General features: G+C 40.6%; 1 protein-coding gene across 1 annotated transcript; it reads left to right on the top strand.

The window, feature by feature from the left end:
- Positions 1-733: 733 nt before the first annotated feature.
- LOC308090448 (uncharacterized protein) lies at positions 734-18,161 on the top strand. The gene is made up of 4 exons (XM_080435642.1): positions 734-809; positions 5,228-6,117; positions 16,586-16,765; positions 17,741-18,161. Exons 2-4 carry the CDS (start codon positions 5,247-5,249, stop codon positions 17,860-17,862), a joined length of 1,173 nt encoding a protein of 390 aa, XP_080291768.1. The 5' UTR covers positions 734-809; positions 5,228-5,246; the 3' UTR covers positions 17,863-18,161.
- Positions 18,162-20,521: the final 2,360 nt, after the last annotated feature.

The raw sequence follows: 20,521 nt of genomic DNA on the forward strand, positions 1-20,521 counted from the left end.
CTCAGAGAAAATTATTGTACCTTAGTTACTATTTACTTAGGTGACATAAGCTCACAACGCATCACAATGTGATGTGTTGTAAGATGGTAGATCTGCTATTTTCGAAAGATTTTGACACATATTTGAAAACCTTTGCATAATGAGTACATTTACTTTGTTTTGATGCCAAATTTTTGGTACTTTGGAGTATTTCTACATCATGGTATAGTTACTTTTACTTGAGTAAAAAAAAAAAAAAAAAACCCTCCTCCACTGGTTGAGGCTCCCTCCCTCCCTCCCACTCTCCCACATGGGGGAATTCACAGCTCCAACCTGGCAACCACAGATACCTGGCAACCACAGATATACCTGGCAACCCAGAGATAACTGGCAACCAAAAATATCAACCAAAGCCCAAGTCATCTCCATACAGGTGGCTATAACTAACTGAAACCTGCCCAGAAAACTCTCACACAACAACAACAACAGTTTGTCCCTTTTATCCCTATAATCCCCCATCACCGTAAAAAAAAAGAAGCATTTTCATTTCCTTTCTTATCGGTGTCCTTTTGTTATGTAAAAAGTGTTGATTGGAACAGGGCGGAGGCCTCCAGCAGCAGGTATGAGACAGCAGGTTGAACAGGTTCCCAGATAGACTGAATGCCACATGGCCCTGCCCCCCCCCCCCTCCTCTCTCTCCCCTATGAAGCAGCAGCTATTGTTGACTCTCTGTCATCTGCTGCCCGCTCACACACACACACACACACACACACACTGATTTCACATAAGCCTGTGTACACCTGTTCTCACCTGATTCCAACACACTAAAGGTAAGCCTTGTTTTCCCTTTGCTGTAGGATTATATATTTATATATATACCTGTCTCTGTCGGGTGGAAGAAGCTCATATCTCCAAAACTGTTATACTGTTCAGGATTCGATTTTTTAAGAAGTATCAAAAGTTGCAGATCGACAAGCTTTCGAGCTTTCGCCGCGTTATGACCTTGCGGTTCTTCTACGTTTGATGCTTTTGTGGTGCACGCTGTAGTATGATCAGGTAGGGTATTCATTTACGAAAAAACACAAAACAATTTAATATGGAGTTAGGAGGTTTCTCCCCGACAGAAATTATATATATATATATATATACACACACACACACACACACACACACACACACACACACACACACACACACACACACACACACACACACACAGACTCACTCACCGTTGATTTATTTATTTACTTATTGTTTATATTTTCTGATGTTTTTTTGTGTGTATAAAATGTTATTTGATCTAGTAGTAGAATGTAACCACTTAAAACCTTTATAGCTCGTCTATAGACTTGGCCCCCTCTTCTTTTCCGAACTGTAGTGAATATCTTCGGCGAAAAAAAGAGCTTGTAGATCTGCTATTTTCTTTGCTGAATGTTTTGCCCCCCAGAATAAGCACGCTATTTGGGTCATTGAATAATCATACTAATTATTCAAACTAAGAATAAAGTTAACAGTCACACAGTGTTTCCAATGTGAACACATGTGGGGAAACACCTGTTCAGGTGAAATACGGCTCCATCTGGATAGGGATTATATTTGGCAATTCAGTGACGTTGATTAATTATCGCTGTGGTCTTGCAGCTGTAGCTATATATCTGTTGATAGTTTTTTTTTATCATCATTAGCACAGACTTAGTACCACAATGGAAACAAGTCCCCATGGGACTCTTTTGTGTTATCCTTTTAGCCAGTGGTGGAAGAAGTACTCAGATATTTTACTTAAGTAAAAGTAGCAATACCACAATATAAAAAGAAGAATGTATGTTTTATGATATAATAATTTATATCTGCAAAGTAACTAGTAACTGTAGGGGAGTAAAAGTACAATGTTTGTCTCTGAGATGTAGTGGAGTAGAAGTAAAAGTATTGAAAATTGGAAATACTCCAGTAAAGTAAAAACACCTCAAAATCATATTTAAGTACAGTATTTGAGTAAATGTACACCACTGCTTTTAACCATAATGTGTTGCTGTTTACATTACTGACTAATACAGTATTCAATCAAACAATCAATCAAAACATTAGTTTCTGTGAAAGGGGATCATCAGTAAACATTTTTAAATCAATTTACAATTTAGGCAGACACTCTTAATCCAGAGCGACAGACAGTAAAGCAAGGTAAACACAAGGCAATACATCAAATGCATAGAGACAGTGAAGTGCCTCAGTAATCTAGGATCATATAGGTAAACCAAGTCTTCAGTCTAAACATTATAATATCAATACATCATATGCACATTAAAAGTATACAAACTATAGGATGCCAGGTCAACAAATTAACCTGACAACTGTCTAAATAACATGCTATCTAAATTACGTTTTAACCTTTGCATAAGACTGCATGGTCGTCAAGGCTATAGGGCAAGTGCTACGGCAATCAGAAAGTATTAATTTAATTATAGACCATTTAAGGAATCTGAATTGGTGATTTAGTGTTGACATACCTTCAACAGGTATGTACAGGTACACAGTGAAATCCTGAGTGTTAAAGTAACTCTGACAGTGTACAAAATGTAACCAAATGGACCCGTAAGGATCTACTGATAATGGAGGTACACATGGATACAGTACATAAACACTGAGGATTTTACTGTGTACTGTATGCACAGGACCTTAATGTGTGTTGCTATTTTTCTTAATATAATGTTAAGTTTAAAGGTTGATTGAGCTGTAGCAGTTTCCATAATATGCCCACGTTTTTAATATTTTAGTTGTCTTGTACACAACAAGAAGTTGTAATGTGTTTATTGATATAACTTTTTCTGTATGTCTGTGCTAACAAATCTCGAAAATGTTGAACAAGTTTGAATATTTTCTTTTTAACATAAATCTTTTCTCCTGGGGGTCCCTGACACAAAACATTTTCAGATGGGGGTCCGCCACCAAGATTGAGATCTACTGATTTAGAGGGCATTTTTTTAGACTTGGTCTTAATGGGTTAAACTAGGAGCCAGAGCTGTGTACCAAATGGTGACAGAGCATCACGCTCATGGAAATAAATGCACAGAATGTATATTTCCATATATTTCCATTCCTAGCGACGCTGTGCTTACGTGTCACAGAGGAAAGAGGATAGTCAATCCTACGTAGTGATGCATTTCTGCCACACAGAGATGCTTTTTTTGGTTATGTTATATGATGATATCCATAACAATAAGTCCCATCATCGGCTCCTCCCGGAAAGTAGGTGTCAGTGAACAAGGACGTATGGCTGCTTATGAGTCATCTATTGTTTTGTATCTTATGCAGAAGAATGCCTTTTCTGTAGGTCTGTGGGACAATAGGGACTGGGAGTGCTTGTGAAATGATGACTTATCATAGCTGCTGCCTGCAGGAAGTAAACATCTTAGGTCTGCCTGTAGGGCTAAAGGATATGGATGGAGATGGTTATTCCATTTCAGGGTGTTAAGAGGACTCTCATAAAACACTGTTCTCAGGAGAGAGGAACAGGTTGGTTTATTTGTAAGTCAAGCCTCATGTTGAAGGGATTACATTCTAGAATCTAAAATGTTATAGATCATTGAGAGAATGTGCTGTATATTCTTCTCCTAGAATATAATATTCTTCTCCTATGAGCGAATAGGGGAAGGGAATCAATCAGTCACGTGATGCCTTTGTTTGGGACGTCAAAAACTCGGATGTGTCTCAAAGAATATGATTAGGCCCATATGTCAGAATCGCGGGATGTTTAGAATATTTGTCCCGTTTTCATTTTTCACAAGAATGGTGGTTGTTGCAATGACCTGCAGTACTATACCTCTGACGAAATAAGCCCATACAATGTAACAACGTATACGTTCCGTAGTGCAATTCCAATGGTGAAAGCTGTGTTGTTTCACCCGAAAAAGTAAGGGCGGATTCGGCCAAGCCCCGAAATACCCGTATGTGTGTCTCAAAGAATAAACTTTTTAGCAGCCTATTGCCAGTAGCCTACTCGTACGTACTATAGTGAGTTATAACTTGCTGAAATCCACAAACAGGCGTTAGTCAGGGGTATCTGGCTGTTATGGAGGCAAAGTGAAAATCCATGTTCACCATGGAAACCTGCCACAGGTTGAGGATCAGTCCATGGCGATAATAATGACTGACTTGAATTTTTATTTCATATATGTTTCAACATCTTAACCGCATGAATCCCAAAAGGAAAAGAAAGATAAAATAGTCTTGGATATGAGAAGAATTCATTACTTAAGTAGGTTCGTGCAATAATGTACACAGTACGTCTGTCCCTCCCTCCACTACAACACCCGCCATCGCTCCAACCATCATAGACTCTTCTCCCTCCTGGCTCCCAAGCTGTAGAATGACCTCTGACTGACCCCAACCCCTCCTTAGTCAGAAGTCTGAAAACTCACCTCTTCAGACTCTTCTCACTTCTGGTTACATATGTTTTTATTTAAATAGACATACAGTATATTGTAGCTTGACCACAAACAATGTTATATAAGTGTAGAATGTTGAAACATGCTAGGTTGATGTGGGTGGCAGTGGCTCAGGGGTAGAGTGGCCGATAGAGTGGCCTGATGGGCACCGCAAGGTTCCCAGTTCGATCCCGGGCTCCCCCAGAGTTAGTGTCTAATGGTGCGTTCACACGGGCAGATAAAAAAATACACTGACTGCATCTTTGTCGCTGTGTTGCTTTGTATCTGTGTTGCTCAACGCGGTCGCTGACCCCATCAAACGTGCGGACATCAGAGCTACAGTTGTAGCGTTGTATCTTTTTATCTGGTTGTACCCTGCTCAACTTGAATTTGTAGCTTTGTATCTTTGTCGCTAGAGCTACAGCTACAGCGAGTGCCGCACTATGAGCTAGTAGATCTACTGTTTTTGAAAAATCTTCAAAATGTGTGCAAATCTTTGAATACATAATAATAATACATATACTGTAGCCTACATATTTTTTTAAGTGAACATTTTTAACTCGGATCTTTGCTTCATGGGGGTCCAAGGAACAATATTTTTTAGATGGGGCGCTAAATACATATCATTTTGGGGGTCCTTGACAGGAAAAAGTTTGTGAACTACTGTTGTAATTCACTCTGGATGGAAGAGCGTCTGCTAAATGTCTCAGTTGAAAATTTCACAGCATACAACCACCCACAAACCATGCCATTTTGAAATGTAAACAATGCATTTATATTCAGCTTTTCAACATGTTTTTAAATGGAATTGTTGTTTCTTTTTACAGGAAAGAAAGGAGCAAAACAATGGAACTGTATTATAAAATCACAACCGGCGTCCTCCTCCTCCTTCATTGTTTTCACATGGGTTTGTTCCAAGACCCCCAAGACTCTGAAGTAACCGACCCTCCTGGATTCACCACCGAGGAGAGTTGGTACCCTGACAGTGACGATGTCACTGTCGACCATACCGACTCTGCAGGGAGGACAATAGACAAAGAATGGCTCCGCGGCAAACCTGTCAACGAAAGGACCGAAGAAGAGGTCCAGGAAAACATGGTGTCAAGTGGCGAGATGACCACCATGTCCATCTCCAGCGGAGAAGGTTCGGACGCGGCCGGTCCAGATCAGGAGGCTAACGAGACATTCGGGGACAACGCCACCGTTCTTTCCACCTCGCTTTTGGTGTCCCCAAACGAAACGGTAACGGCAGAAACAACAACCGCTCCCACCACCACCACCACCACCACCACCGCGGTACCGACGACGGCCCCCGCGGAGCTGATCAACGAAACGGAAGCCGAGGAAGGCTCAGCTCATCCCCCGACCACCAGCTTTCTAGATATCTCCAATGACACCGATTTAAACGACGTTACCACCGTGACGGCGGAAACCAACGTCACACAGGCGGGAACCGGTCCCGAAACCAACGTGACAGAAAACGCTGCTGATGTTACGACAACAGAGGTGCCCCTAATAGATGCGGAACCCACAACGTTGACCACGACAGACCTTCCTCCTCCTCCTCCCGAGACCACCGTGGCGGACGCCTCGAACGACACCACCACGGCCGCCTCGAACGACACCACCACGGCAGCTCCGGACACGCCCGATGCGACGAACATGACGCTCGACGGCCAAGCCTCAGGGACCAACTCTGAAAGAGGGAACTCAGGAGGTGAGTCATCACCTCTCTGTCCTTTAAGTGTCACATGTCACGCAAAGTGGAGCAACCTTTTGTCTCTCCAGAGACGACCTGCTTTCCACGTCGTTACGCTGTAAAAGAAAATAACCTGCGTGTTACTTTAAACCCATTAACCTGAGGCCGATTCTCCAAATGCCTTCTAAATCAGTAGTTCTCGAACTGTTTCGTGTCTATGACCCCCACAATGATGTATTTGACCACAGATCCCCCACCATCTGAAAATGTTTTGTGCCAGGGAGACCCAGAAAAGAAGATTTGTGTTGAAGAAATCACAATTATTCAAACATGAATTAAAAAGAACCAGAAGTTTTTTTTTTTTAACTGGCAGTCTTGGCTTAGGGGGCGAGATGGTCCGGTTGAGGGGGCACACGCCTACATCTACTATTTTAAAACATTTTTAAAAACATTTAAAAATCTTCAACGTTTGAGAACCAGTCTAGAAGGAATTTGTAGAATCAGCCTCAGGTCTTAATGGGTTAAGAAAAAAAGGTCACATCCTGGCCTTTAGAAAATGTTACAGCATAGAAATGGTTGTGTGTTACAATTAAATGTTAGGTACTTTTATTATTTTTTGTTGTGTTGTGTCTGAGACAAAAGACCACAATGGAAACAAGTCTTAAGTGTTTTAATCCTTAATGTTCTTGTTTCTGAGAAGCATGTCTGTATATTCAATGAGATTCTTTGAACCAAACGTCAAATCAAATCAAGTCAAAAGGAAGCAGAGGGACCTGCTCTACTGTAAATACAGTAATTTTATCTTTTAAAGAAAGTGTATTTGTACAGCCCTTAATCACTGTTACAGTCTCAAAGGGCGTCACAGGCCCACAAAGAAAACTAAACGGACTGAACTTTGACTCTCAATCAGGCAAGAAAATACTCCCGAGAAACAAACCCGTGACGGGAACAGAAAAGGAAGGAACCCTTGGGAAGGATCAAATAAGAGGGGACCGCCTTTCAGGGAGGACAGGCATGCACTAGGTGCAGCAGAGTAGACTGGTTTAGCAGTTTTCTGATCCGGTCTAGTGACAATCTGTGTGTACAAATATAGCCTAAAAATAACTCCCTTGGAAACCACAGGCATCATTATTGGTAGGGCCTACCCTTAAACATGTCAATCTGGCGTTAATTGAGTTAATTGACTGTAATCTAACTCGTAAGTAACTAAGTACATTTACGTAAGTACATTTACTCAAGTAAATGTACCTATGGTAAAATACTTTTTTTTTTCTCAATAATTTTCAATACTTTTACTTCTACTCTACTACATCTCAGAGGCAAATATTGTACTTTTACCCCACTACAATTATTTGAAAACTTTAGAGTTACTTTGCAGATATAAATATATTACATTATCAAACATACATTAACCACTTTAGCCCTATTTTGTACCTAGGCTATTTGTAAATAGCCGATCTACAAGCTCACAACGCGTCACATCACGACGCGTTGTGAGCTTGTAGATCGGGTCTTTTCAAACATTTTAGTACTTTTACTTTTGGTACTTTAAGTACATTTTGATACGAAGACTTTTTTACTTTTACTCAAGTAAATTCTTTATTCCGGACTTTTACTTGTAAGGGCGCGCTCCCACCAAGAGTTGGCTGGCCGCTGTTAAACGCAGGTTGTGCGCGGCCACAGTTTTTTGCAGCCAGCGGATTCTAAAAAACGGGAGTGTCGCGCCTGTCACTCACTTTCAGGACCCTCCCCGTAGCCCGCACTGCCTGCTGCCTTGAGCACCATGTTGCTTCCTGAGTCTTGAGACAGTCCGCCTTCCACTCACCCGATTGGACAGAGGGAGAAAATCGGCTCCTGCCTCCAGCAGTTTTATGCTTAGTCGCGGAGAGCAGATAAACGCAAGGTCTGCGCGACTAGCGGAAAAAATCTGCTCTTGCGTGAATCAACGCATTTGCATTGACAATGCATTGGCAGATTCTGCAAACAGCGGCCAGCCAACTCTTGGTGGGAGCGCGTCCTTACAGAGTACTTCTATATTTGAGTACTTTTTCCACCACTGGGTATTAGTAGGGGATGAACTCCCCATGCAGGCTTGCCATCGTGTGGAAAGCCTGGTGATGCGAGGTTATAGGTGCAGAGTGGTCAATATCCAAACGCAAATGAAACTTAACAAAATAACAAAACTATGATTTGTCCATGATAGCTTTTAGTGCAGTGGTTCTCAGAGTGGGCCCTAAGGGTCTAGGGAGCTCCAGGGGTCCTTGAGGGGTTCCCCAACAAAATGTTTAATAATTAGGAGCCAAACGGACCCTTACAGGTCCGTTTGGTTCCATTTGTATACTCTCTGACTTATGGGGGTCCATAACAAGGGGGGGTTTGGGAGATTTGTTTTATGATTTATTCCCAAAATTATATGAAAATATCACCATCAAAGTCCTTTCATGTGTGCATCACAAATAGTTACCCCCTGGCAGGTGTCACCTATTATACTATGTATAATGCAGCCATATTTTTGGGCTGAAACTATGATTGACAAGAAAGCAGCCAATGTACTAAACAGTGATCTGTCAGATTTATCATATGTCCATTAATATTGTTTGATAGTAATGGTACATAAGACAAACAATGTTGGGAACCTCTGGCGTAAAACACCAGTGTCTCTTTCTTGTCATGTAGACACCAGTGTCTTTTGTTGAGATTCTAAATTCTTAACTCCCTTCACTTCAGTCCCCATCTTTAAACCAATCCAGTGACTTTGATTGGCGCAGGGCTGAGCATGGATCAGATTGTAAACACCATCATTTATTTACTGCAGATAGTCTACATATAAAATGTATTCCTTTCAATTTCGTCCTTAACCGTTACATTCAAGTAATTCTTTCAAAGGACAAAAATCTTGTTTTATTTGATGGCCTTCCTGCCCTGGCATTTGTGCACTTCAGAAATGGACAACACCAAAGGCCAAGTGGTCACGCCCCTAAAATGACAAAATCCCAGGCCTGATACAATATATCCTCATTGACCTGTTTCAGACAGACCCTTGTGAGGGAGTCAGCAGTGGATTAAAACAGTGCTTATATAAGACATGGTTTTGCAAAACACCATAAGTGAAGGAAATATCACCACCTTCCACTCAAGGGCACTTGTGTTAAATCAGCATTGCTCTTTTCTCCACTCGTTTTCCCTGACCCACATTTACCTGCAGCCCTCCCTCCCCTCCCCTCCCTGTCCATTGACAGAGCACAGATGCCCTTTCTTTCAATAGACTAGAGGCGGCTTGGATTTCAGGTGCATAATATATCCATGGTTTCAGCGCAGTGAGTGAAGGAGCTCCATTACAAACACCCTCCTAACGGGGACAATGGGAGCCTGTGTTAAGTCAGAACAACAGGAAAGAGGGGGGTCAGTGCCAGAGGTCGTAGAGGTCAGGGCATGGTTACTGTGCTTACCTTTGTACACACAGCGTGAGACACGTCTGTCATTTCGGGGCTTTCTGATCTAACCAGATACTAGCTACTTGAACTGAGCCTGTTTGTGTGATAATATGCTAACGCGCTAATGACTGTTGACATTTAGAACTGGCTGGTGGATGGAGGAGTGTAGAAACATAACTGACTCCATGATTGACCTCAAAACATTGTGATGATGATATGCACCACGGGAGATGGAGAGAGGGTGTGTGTGTGTGTGTGTGTGTGTGTGTGTGTGTGTGTGTGTGTGTGTGTGTGTGTGTGTGTGTGTGTGTGTGTGTGTGTGTGTGTGTGTGCGCGCGCGTGCGTGGAAAGTAACTAAGTTACTTACTAACTTTTACCAAAGTAGTACAAATTTGAAGAATTTCTACTTTACTGGAGTATTTAAAAATGTCAATACTTTTACTTCTCTCCACTACATCTCAGAGGCAAATATTGTACTTTTACTTCACTACAATTATTTGACAACTTCTATATTGCAGTATTGATACTTTTACTAAGTAAAAAAATGTAGTACTGTGTGTGCGTGTGCGTGCGTGCGTGCGTGCGTGCGTGCGTGCGTGCGTGCGTGTGTGTGTGTGTGTGTGTGTGCTTGCGTGTCTCTCTCCCTCCAGTTCTGTAGTAAACAGAAATACATTTCCAGCTGGTACAGGCCAGCAACTTCATGCAATCAAGAAAGAGAAGCCATTCATCAGCTTCAATTGTATACTCTTCCAATTCCAATTTTGTCTGCTCATTTGTTTTGTTTCATATCTCTTCCAATTTCCCTTGTTTGTTTATCCTGTATCCGGAGTTCTCTCTCTTGATTGGTGTCCCACTTGAGAATTTATTTTCTGTTTAGTTTATTAAAGAGAGAGACATGGCCTGTTGTTACTAAACAAACACTCTACAGCAATCATTGCTATTGGCCTATAGAGCTATTTAACACTGTACTTTAACAGAAAACATATCCCTTACAGCACCTTATGAAATATGGCAGCACAACAAAGGATATTTGAGAACAGCACAATCAGCACATAGCAGTGTTTGTTTGACACTGTCATGTACAACAATGCTGGGTCATTTCTCACTCATTGTTTGGTTTGCAGGCACCTGCGTTTGTTAGCTACAGTGTCAGAGACGTTGAAACACGATATTGACATACACAAAAATAAATCCCATCACGCACGCACGCACGCACGCACGCACGCACGCACGCACGCACGCACGCACGCACGCACGCACGCACACACACACACACACACACACACACACACACACACACACACAGCGAGACATTTAGAATATGATCTTTATGCCTTAAACCTTCCTGGTTGACCTAGAAACTACATTATATACATAATAATTTTATGATATCGTGTGTCATTTAAATACGATATATGACGTAACCTGTCATGCTGGCATTTGGGTCGCCACCTCTTCGGTGCCACACCTTAGGCTATTTCTTTGTGATCATAGGTTGTTACGTAAAGGAAAGTAACCAAGTACATTTAAAGGTTAGCAGGGGGTAGGGTAAGTGATTATACTTAGCTAAAGTAAGTGTTAAATAGCTCTATATTCTGATAGTAATCATTGCTATAGAGTGTTTGTTCAGTAACAGGCGTCTCCATGTCTCTCCAGCTCTTTAGTAAACAGAAAGGCCGGGATGCCAATTTGATCCAATCGGGAGAGAGAACTCACAGGATACAGGATAAACAGATGAAATTGGAAGTGATGACACACAGAAATGAGCAGAAACAATTGAATAGAACTGGAACACTATCTAATTGAAGGTGATAAATGGGTTCTCTCTCCTCATTGGATGGAATTTGGCCACCCACCTGAAAATGTATTGTGTGTTCATAAAAGTGCTGGAGAGACAGAGAGACCCCTGTTACTGAACAAACACTATATGATTACTATCAGAATTATAGTGCTTTTTGCTTTAACCAAAAAATATCACTTACCCTACCTTTACTCAAGTACTGTACTAAAGTACAATTTCTGAGGTACCTTTACTGTACTTGAGTACTGTATGTCTATTGTTCTCCACTGCATCTCAGAGGCAAATATTGAGGTTGTAGTAGGCCTACTCGTCTAATTATTCATGTCCAATTCATTATCTTTGTTCATCCATCCCTCCCCAATTTAATAATAATAATAATAATACCTGGAACTTATATAGCACTTTTCTAAGTTCCCAAAGTCGCTTCCCTGCTCCCATTCCCATTGTGAACTTGTAGATCTGTTATTTTCAAAAGATTTTGATATATTTGATGCAAGTAACATTTTGAATACAGGACTTTTATTTGTAACAGAGTATTTCTACTTTGTGGTATAGCTACAGCTTTTACTTAAAGGGATATTTCACTTTAAAACATGTTCTGACTTTTGTGAGCACCCTAGACCCTAGTTTTTAAGTGGCTTGATTCAGTATTTAGATATATGATATTAATTTGATCAGACACGCCCCTTTCCTATACAAACCCATTGTAACTTCAAACTCCATTTTAACCATGATATATTCATTGAAAACACCCGTCCTTGGTTCTGGTGACTGACAGTGGTGGAAAAAGTACTCACATGTTTTACTTAAGTAAAAGTATCAATACTGCAATGTAGAAGTACTCTGTTAGAAGTAAAAGCCCAGAATTAAAAATTTACTTGAGTAAAAGGACAAAAGTATTGGCATCAAAAAGTACCAAAAGTAGAAAGTACTCATTATGCACAATGTCCCATTTTTGTCCCAAGTTGTCAAATGTATAAAATGTATAGAAACATTTTGAAAATAGCAGATCTACAAGCTCACAATGTGTCGCATCGTGACACATTGTGAGCTTGTAGATCTGCTATTTCTTTCTAATACATAGGGCTTAATTGGTTAATGTATGTTTTGTAATAATAATCAAAATCTACAACGTAACTAGTAACTAAAGTTGTCAAATAAGTGTAATAGAGTAAAAGTATAATATTTGCCTCTGAGATGTAGTGGAGTAGAAGTAAAATTATTGAAAATTGGAAATACTTTAGTAAAGTAAAAGTAGGCCTACCTCAAAAAGTACAGTAGTACTTGAGTAAGTGTACTTAGTTACTTTACTGATAATGTAAAACAAATCATTATACTTCTTCAACCACACCTTAGGGCTTAAAGGTGTGGTTGACACCAGAAATAGCCTCAAAGGCTTATAGGCTATTTCCTTGTGATCACAGGTTGTTGCATAAGGATGTACACATCATCATGCCTTCAGCATTACATAATGTGATGACGACACATAATTATATAAGGCACCTCCTTCCGTGCAGCACCTCTCCTATCTCTGTCTATCAAAACATGTCACACACATACCACACTTCCCATGAAACACGTATTAGGATGACGGCACATAATTATATAAGGCACCTCCTTCCGTGCAGCACCTCTCCTATCTCTGTCTATCAAAACATGTCACACACAGACCACACTTCCCATGAAACACGTATTATATCCATTCATGTTGGCTGAACAAACAGGCTGGGTTACATTTTACAAGCACTGAACCAGACCAATCTTGAGGATTAAACATGCATCCTTTCATGTTGGATGAACCAACAGGCTGGGTTACATTTTACTGAATCAGACCAATGTTGACGATTAAAACAGTAGTTGCTTTGTTGACAGTCTGCAGGATCAGCTCGGTTCATTATATGAAACCAACAACAAACAAGAAAACACTGCAAAAATGCAGTTACAGCAACGCGTTGTGTTGAGAGCTGGTCGGTCTGCTATTTTCAGCAAAAGCTTTTCCGCACAATACGGATGCTGGGGTTTAAAGGCAGACTAGGTAACTTTCCACTGTTTATATTGACACAATTATTGTCAATATAAATTAATAAATAATTGTTGCAATGAATGCATCAGAGACTGAATGCATCAGAGACAAAATTATTAGAGTCCAGTTTAGTGTTTTAAACTCACTCTGCACAACAGCAACACTGTGAATTAGCATTTTGCTCTATACTTTAAAGTTTAGGGCATTGTGCACTTTAATTACATAGCCTTCATTTAATGAAGCCTGTCGCACCATTAGGATGATTATTTCACCGTATGTTGTTGTCAGATTTCCTGCCCTGGAGTGCAAAACTGCCACGTTATGATATTTATTCATAAGCCATGGTGCAGTCCTGTATGGAATACAAAACACATGTAGTAGAATAGATGACTGGTCTCTTTACTTCCATAGAATGACTGATCATTTGGCTGATGTACTTTGGCTGTCTTCTGTTAAAAAAAACACAAAGACAAACAAAACAAATATAGATATAGGGCCGTACTGTCTGTCATTTCGATTCTTGGGCTGATCTGTGTTTCCACTTATTTGGCCCAGTTGTAGAAACATAACTGACCTCAGAATTGACCTGAAAACATATTGTCATGACATGATGCACCACACAGGCTGAGAGATGGAGAGGGTTGTACACAGAATGTGGATGAGGGAGAGAGAGAGAGAGAGAGAGAGAGAGAGAACTCTCTAAAGCATACAGTACATGGGCAACTGGCGGCTAAGGGGCCACATGCGGCCCCCACCTTCACTTAATGCGGCCCACAGGTTAATATCGGAATACTGATATATTATTGATTTCAGCTGTTACAATTCCAAACATGCAAACATGACCCGCTTTAATTACTTCAGTCTATATTAGTAGCTCAATGACTAGTATTAAAATTCTATAGTCTTTTTTATGTCCAATGTATTTCTATTTAAGTTCATAAAGTTAACATAAGTATAACTAAATGCATTTCAAATGAAATAAAAATGTTACTTTTCAGGATTCCAATAAAAAAATAGGCAAAAATAGCGACAAGCTCAAAACGCGTTGCAGTGTGACGCGTTTTGAGCTTGTAGATCGGCTATTTTTGCTACTTTTGTGTGACATAGTATGGCAAAGTACAGCATTAATTTAAGAAAAAAGTTATGCCAATGTGGCCCTCTGGAGTGAGTGTGGAAATATAGTGGCCCTCTCCATCATCAAAGTTGCATCACCCCTGCTCTAAAGGCAGCTCTCCACCGCACCGATATCGGGCCGACTCGGCGTTGGAAAGCATTGGTTCTGATCCCAGACAGCGTTTTTGGTGAAAACACGCTTTTCCCTCGATGAAAGTACGAACACTCGCCTTTTTTTGGTGATATTTGGTGCACCGTCATAGAGCAAACTATTCTGTGGGTCTTGACAGATTAGTAAAAAACGCTCAGAAACGTTGGCAGTGTGTGCAGACTGTTCTATCTCACTCCTATGCTATCAACATATATAAACCAATGGTGGAGAAAAAGTACTAAAATGTTATACTTAAGTAAAAGTCATCCTACTGCAATGTAGAAGTACTCTGTTACAAGTAACAGTCCGAAATTAAAAATTTACTTGAGTAAAAGTACAAAAGTATTGGTACCAAAAGTAAAAGTACCAAAAGGTATGAAAACAGCAGATCTACAAGCTCACAACGCGTCGCGATGCGACGCGTTGTGAGCTTTCTCAAATAGCTTAGGTATAAAATAGGGCTAAAGTGGATAATCTAGGTTTTATAACGTACTAATTTATACCTGCAAAGTAACTAGTAACTTCAAATAATAGTAAAAGTACAATATTTGCCTCTGAGATGTATTGGAGTAGAAGTAAAAGTATAGACAATTGGAAATACTCCAGTAAACTAGAAGTAGGCTACCTCAAAATTGTACTTAAGTACAGTACTTGAGAACATGTACTTAGTTACTTTACACCACTGATATAAACATAATTCACTCCTATGTTATCAACATATAATATTAACATTATTATGAGCCCGCAGATGCTGTCGTATACTCTGACCTCTGACCTGGGCCAGTGTCATCCACTCACGGCCCTGACCGACGCCAACGTAAATAATAAGAGCTTTGACACGACCATGATTTATTGCTCGTTAAATTGAATGGCTCACAGTTGCTATGGTAACACCGTTGGTATAAACGTGGTGACACATTTGATTGGTTGCAACGTGGCAGGTCAACAGGCCGCAGTCTTCTCCACATCATTGTTTAAATGTGTTTTGTATGAGTTAATTGTGTTGATCGGGTCAGCGTAATTAACATCGTCTTTGTTCGGGTGGAAACCTCATATGTCCAAAACTGTAACTTTTCAGGATTCGATTTGGAAAGCATCAAAAGTAGCAGATCTACAAGCTCGAAACGCGCCGCTTCGCGCCGCGTTTCGAGCTTGTAGATCTGCTACTTTTGATGCTTTTGTGTGACGCTGTGGTACGATCAAGCAGGGCTTTAATCTACGAACAAAACAGACAAAAAGTTAGAATATGGAGATAAGAGGTTTTCTGTCTCACACATGTAAACACGTACAAACTGCCGTATAAACTTTCACATTAATTTGTGTCTCATGTGTATTTGAGCTGTTAAAATAATAGTCGTCTAGTACTGTGCAAATTATTTTTCTGCTAAGCAGATCTCACCATTCCTCAACACTGCATTTATCTTCCTTTCATTATACAGTTGCTTGTATAATGTTTGCTCCTTTTACTTTGCATTTTGTCTTTTGTTTCACGAACCATTAAACACACGTAATCCCTAAACAAATCCCTAACAAATATCAAACCATAAAAAACACTTGACTGGTGTTACTAACTGTTTAATCACAGTGAGAAATCTCTTTAGTGTTTGTATTTGATGACCTGTATTGCTGTGTTAATTTGTATTCCATGTTGATGAATTGAATACGTAGGACCGCAATGGAAACAAGACCCCAGGACTTTTTTTGTGTTATCCTTTTAGCCTTAAAGGGATAGTTCACCCCCAAAACTATTTTTTTTCTATCGATTAGTCACCCCATGGAGACTTGAATTCATGGATATCTTTTTAGTTTTTGTCGCATTCCTAAGCCAATAAGTTGATGACCAGCCGGCAGCGGTTCCGGTAGGAGACACAAAGGAGACTCTTTGTGTCTCCTACAGGAACAGCTGCCGGTCATGGGGTGAGTAAAATCTTCATTTTCTTCATTTTCATTTCTCTGTATAAAAGGTCTGGCATCAGACGCAGCATCTGGCAAGAGGAGTAGAAGAAGTGAGGCCTGGAGCGCCATCTTGGGGACGGGAGTGGCGGTGGCGTTCGTGGGCATGGTGGTGTACGTCATCGTGAGGAAGAGGAACCAGAGGGACTTCTCTCACAGGAAGCTGGTGGAGGAATTCCCCTCTGACCCGGGTACGCTAATGGAGTCACACCATCACCAATGTATGTACTTCAATTTAAGGCATGTAGCGGACGCTCTTAATCCAGAGCGATTTACAGTAAAGCAAGGTAAACACAAGGTAAAACATCACATGCAGAGAGACAGTAATCTAGGATCATAGGTAAACCAAGAACCTATTATCAGTCTAAACAGTATATAAATACATCAAACATCTCACCTCTCCCGGGAGTTGTGGAGGTCTCCCGGAAATTAGCGTCTGCTCCCGGACACCCACGAGTGGTAATAAAACTCCGGTCTAGAGCCCGCCTACGCTAATTTACGATTCTGTCCCTATCGGTACATAACTCGAACGGCGCAGAATCGGTTCTGGCGGACTTCGCAACGTTCGGCAAAGCGACTCGCTCGCCTAACGATTCGCTTGGCGGTGCCTCTCGTTGCTCAAGTCCGCCAGAAACGGCGCGCCTCAACGTTGTTGAGGCGCAGTTTTTTGGCCAACTACTTCCTAACGTAATATTAGGGGCTGTAGTTTGTTTGCACCAAACGGGCCGAGTGGTCCGCCTTGCTGGGGGCGACACAAACTTTGCCTAAACCTAACCTTAATCCTAACAAAGTAATTTATTGTATGAAAAACAAACAGTGCGATGAGAGGGATCCGATCCCGAGGCACATGGATTGATAAGGTAACGCTTAACGTTGACGCCACGGTACTATCTTGTATTTCAAGGGTTTTGGGAGTGATTTAAAGCGGTCCGCCCATGTGAGAGGCAGTTCCGCGTGTGTCACAGAAAGGGGCGTCGCCAAGTTACTACTACGACCAGGTGGTAAAAGCTGGAGCATAGTTGTCCCGGATGTTTTAGGGGAAGGTTCTGACAGCTTCCCTGTCAGAAGAACCCGTGTAAATAGCAGTTTTATAATAAAAAACATAATAAAACAAGTGTTTATAATATGATAATAAATGTCCATCATCCATTGTCTAATTTCTATAGTTCTCCGACTGGACAACAACGAGCCTTTGGACTTGGACTTCGGCGGTTCCGCGTACTACAACCGAGCGATGCAAGCGGACGACATCCAGATGAACAGCTTCCCAGGAGGCCAACAACGCTAACTGACCAGTTACTGACCAGACTGTCCAGGGGCCCGCGGCAACTGTCCAGGGGCCAGCAGTATGTGACTGAGGAGGGGCCGACTATTAACTGACTGCATGGACTCCTGATGCACTATGTCTTCATAGAACGGCCACCATGAATACAACGGTCATTTGTAGACAATCTATTATATCGTTGCTGTCGGGGCCGAAACCTCTTATCTCCGTATTCTGACCTTTTGTGCTTTTTGCGTAAATTAACGCTCCTACTCGATCATACTGCAGCGTCACACAAAAGCATCAAAAGTAGCAGATCTACAAGCTCGAAACGCGGCGCGAAGCGACGCGTTTCGAGCTTGTAGATCTGCTACTTTTGCTGTTTTTGAATTTGAATCCTGAAAAGTAACAGTTTTGGACATATGAGTTTTCCACCCGACAGAGATGATTTATATCTACAGATTATGTACAGTATGGATTATGGTTATAGTATTGAAATAGAGGTATTTTTTTTAATAAACAGCTTTAGGTGCTGTAAGGGCCAAAATAGAGAGGGTTTAAATGTCAGCTATTTATATAGGTTGCCAAAAGCAATAAACGTTAAGTTTACGCTACGGGAGGGTGTTTAAATGAAAGAGATTACGCATTGCCAGTTATTGCAATGCACGCAGAATATAAATGCCATGGGTGTGTGTGTGTAAAAGAACAATAATGATGACATTTGTTTAATGGTTCGTGAAGCGAAAGACAAAATGCAAAATAAAAGGAGCAAAATGAACATTAAGCCACTGTATAATGAAGGGAAGATATGCAGTGTTGAGGAATGGTGAGATCTGCTTAGCAGAGAAGAATTTGCACAGTACTAAGACGACTATTATTTTAACAGCTCAAATATGCATGAGAAACAAATTCATGTGAAAGTTTATATGTGTTGTTTATATGTGTGAGACAGAAAACAAACAGGGCTAAAAACCAAGGGGCAAACCCCATTATTAGCTGGAATTGAAGCTAACTACCGGATTCTCGTTCAGCCTGCTGTTCCTATTGATGGCCCAGCAGATGTCGCTACTACCGTTTGCAATACATTATAAATCTCAATAGAAGTCAATGAGGTTTTGGGGCGAACAGTACACTTGATTTTAGTACCTTAATAACCCTGTTTTCAATCGCTAGTTTAAAGTCTTTTTTAAATCATCATGATATGCGTTAGTATGCGTAGTAAATTATGCTCCCATACATTTTTTAAATGAATGATAAAGTAGGGTATGTTTATAAGGGTTTCTACTGGTTCTACCGAGTGAAGACCCGCCCTCGCTGCGGTTGCAGCCAATAGCATTAATTTCCTGGTTGCTTTTCGGACCGGATGTAGAAAGATGGCGGATTTCAAATCGTTGAAAAATAGGCTTTATTTACGGTGTAGAAGCAATCTTGTCCATATTTTTTTTCACGGTCTATGGCTAAAACAGTTTAATGGACAACTGTATCATATCTGGCTCATTAAGCTCATCTGAGCAACGTTTACAACTCATACAGGACAAACAATCGTCCCTCAAACAAAGTAGCAATAGCCTAGGAGCCTGGGAGCGGAATACGGAACGATCACTTTTAAACACGACGACATGCAGGCATTTGAAGTGTAGATATAATTAGAGTTTGTAAGAAGACGGGTTTTTGGCACACATCTTTTTTTTATATAGTTTCTTTTAGAAGTTGGTATTGTAGCGGGGAAACAGTGCATTTCTCTTAAGAGTGATTTGATAGCAATAAGCACGTCATCAGCAGCACATGCAGACAGACTGCTGTAAATCCACTGTGTTCAAATGGAGCTTTGAGATGCTTTAACCCGCTCAATCCGGGAACGCATACCGTGTCTTTTTAGATTTTTAGCTATAACCATTATTTTTTATACTTTGGCTATTCAGAAATAGCAGATCTACAGCTTGTAGATCTCCTAGAGCTTGTAGATCTGCTATTTCTTGAAAAAAAAAAACATTTTGCAAATCTTTGAATATATATATATGAATATATATTTATAGATAGACATTTATAGATAGACAACAGATTTTGATGGGGATCGGCGGCCAAAAACACATCATTTTGGGTGGTCCTTGACAAGAAAATGACATTTACAATAATAATTCTATATCAGACTTTTATATCGCTTTTCTTAGTACCCAAAGTCGCTTTACAAAACAGCTTAAAAACAATTTTATTATAGGAGCAAAAAAGAAAAACTTTAAAAGGCTAAAAACAATAAGCTAAGACTAAGAAGAAGAAAGGGAGGGCATTTGTTCAGACATTTGACAGTTACAAATGTTCGCTTTACATATAATTATATTATTATATAATATATTCAAAGATTTGCACAGATGTTAACGATTTTTCAAAAATAGCAGATCTACAAGCTCATAGCGCGGCACTCGGTGCCGCGCTATGAGCTTGTATATCTGCTATGTTTTAATAGCCCAAAGAAATCTAAAAATGACACAGATGCGTTCCCGTATTACATGGGTTAAGCCTCAAGACAGTTACTTTATTCACACAGTAATCCAGGATTAAACTCCACTGTGAAATCCTCAGGGTTCATTTAACGCCGGCACGAGTACAAATGGAACCGAGCGGTTTTTACGGAACCATTTTGGTTCCACTTCCACACACACACACGTGTGTTTAAATTTACACT

This window comes from Gymnoscopelus braueri (genome assembly GCF_963280865.1).
Source record: "Gymnoscopelus braueri genome assembly, chromosome: 1".
Classification (NCBI taxonomy): Eukaryota; Metazoa; Chordata; class Actinopteri; order Myctophiformes; family Myctophidae; genus Gymnoscopelus; species Gymnoscopelus braueri.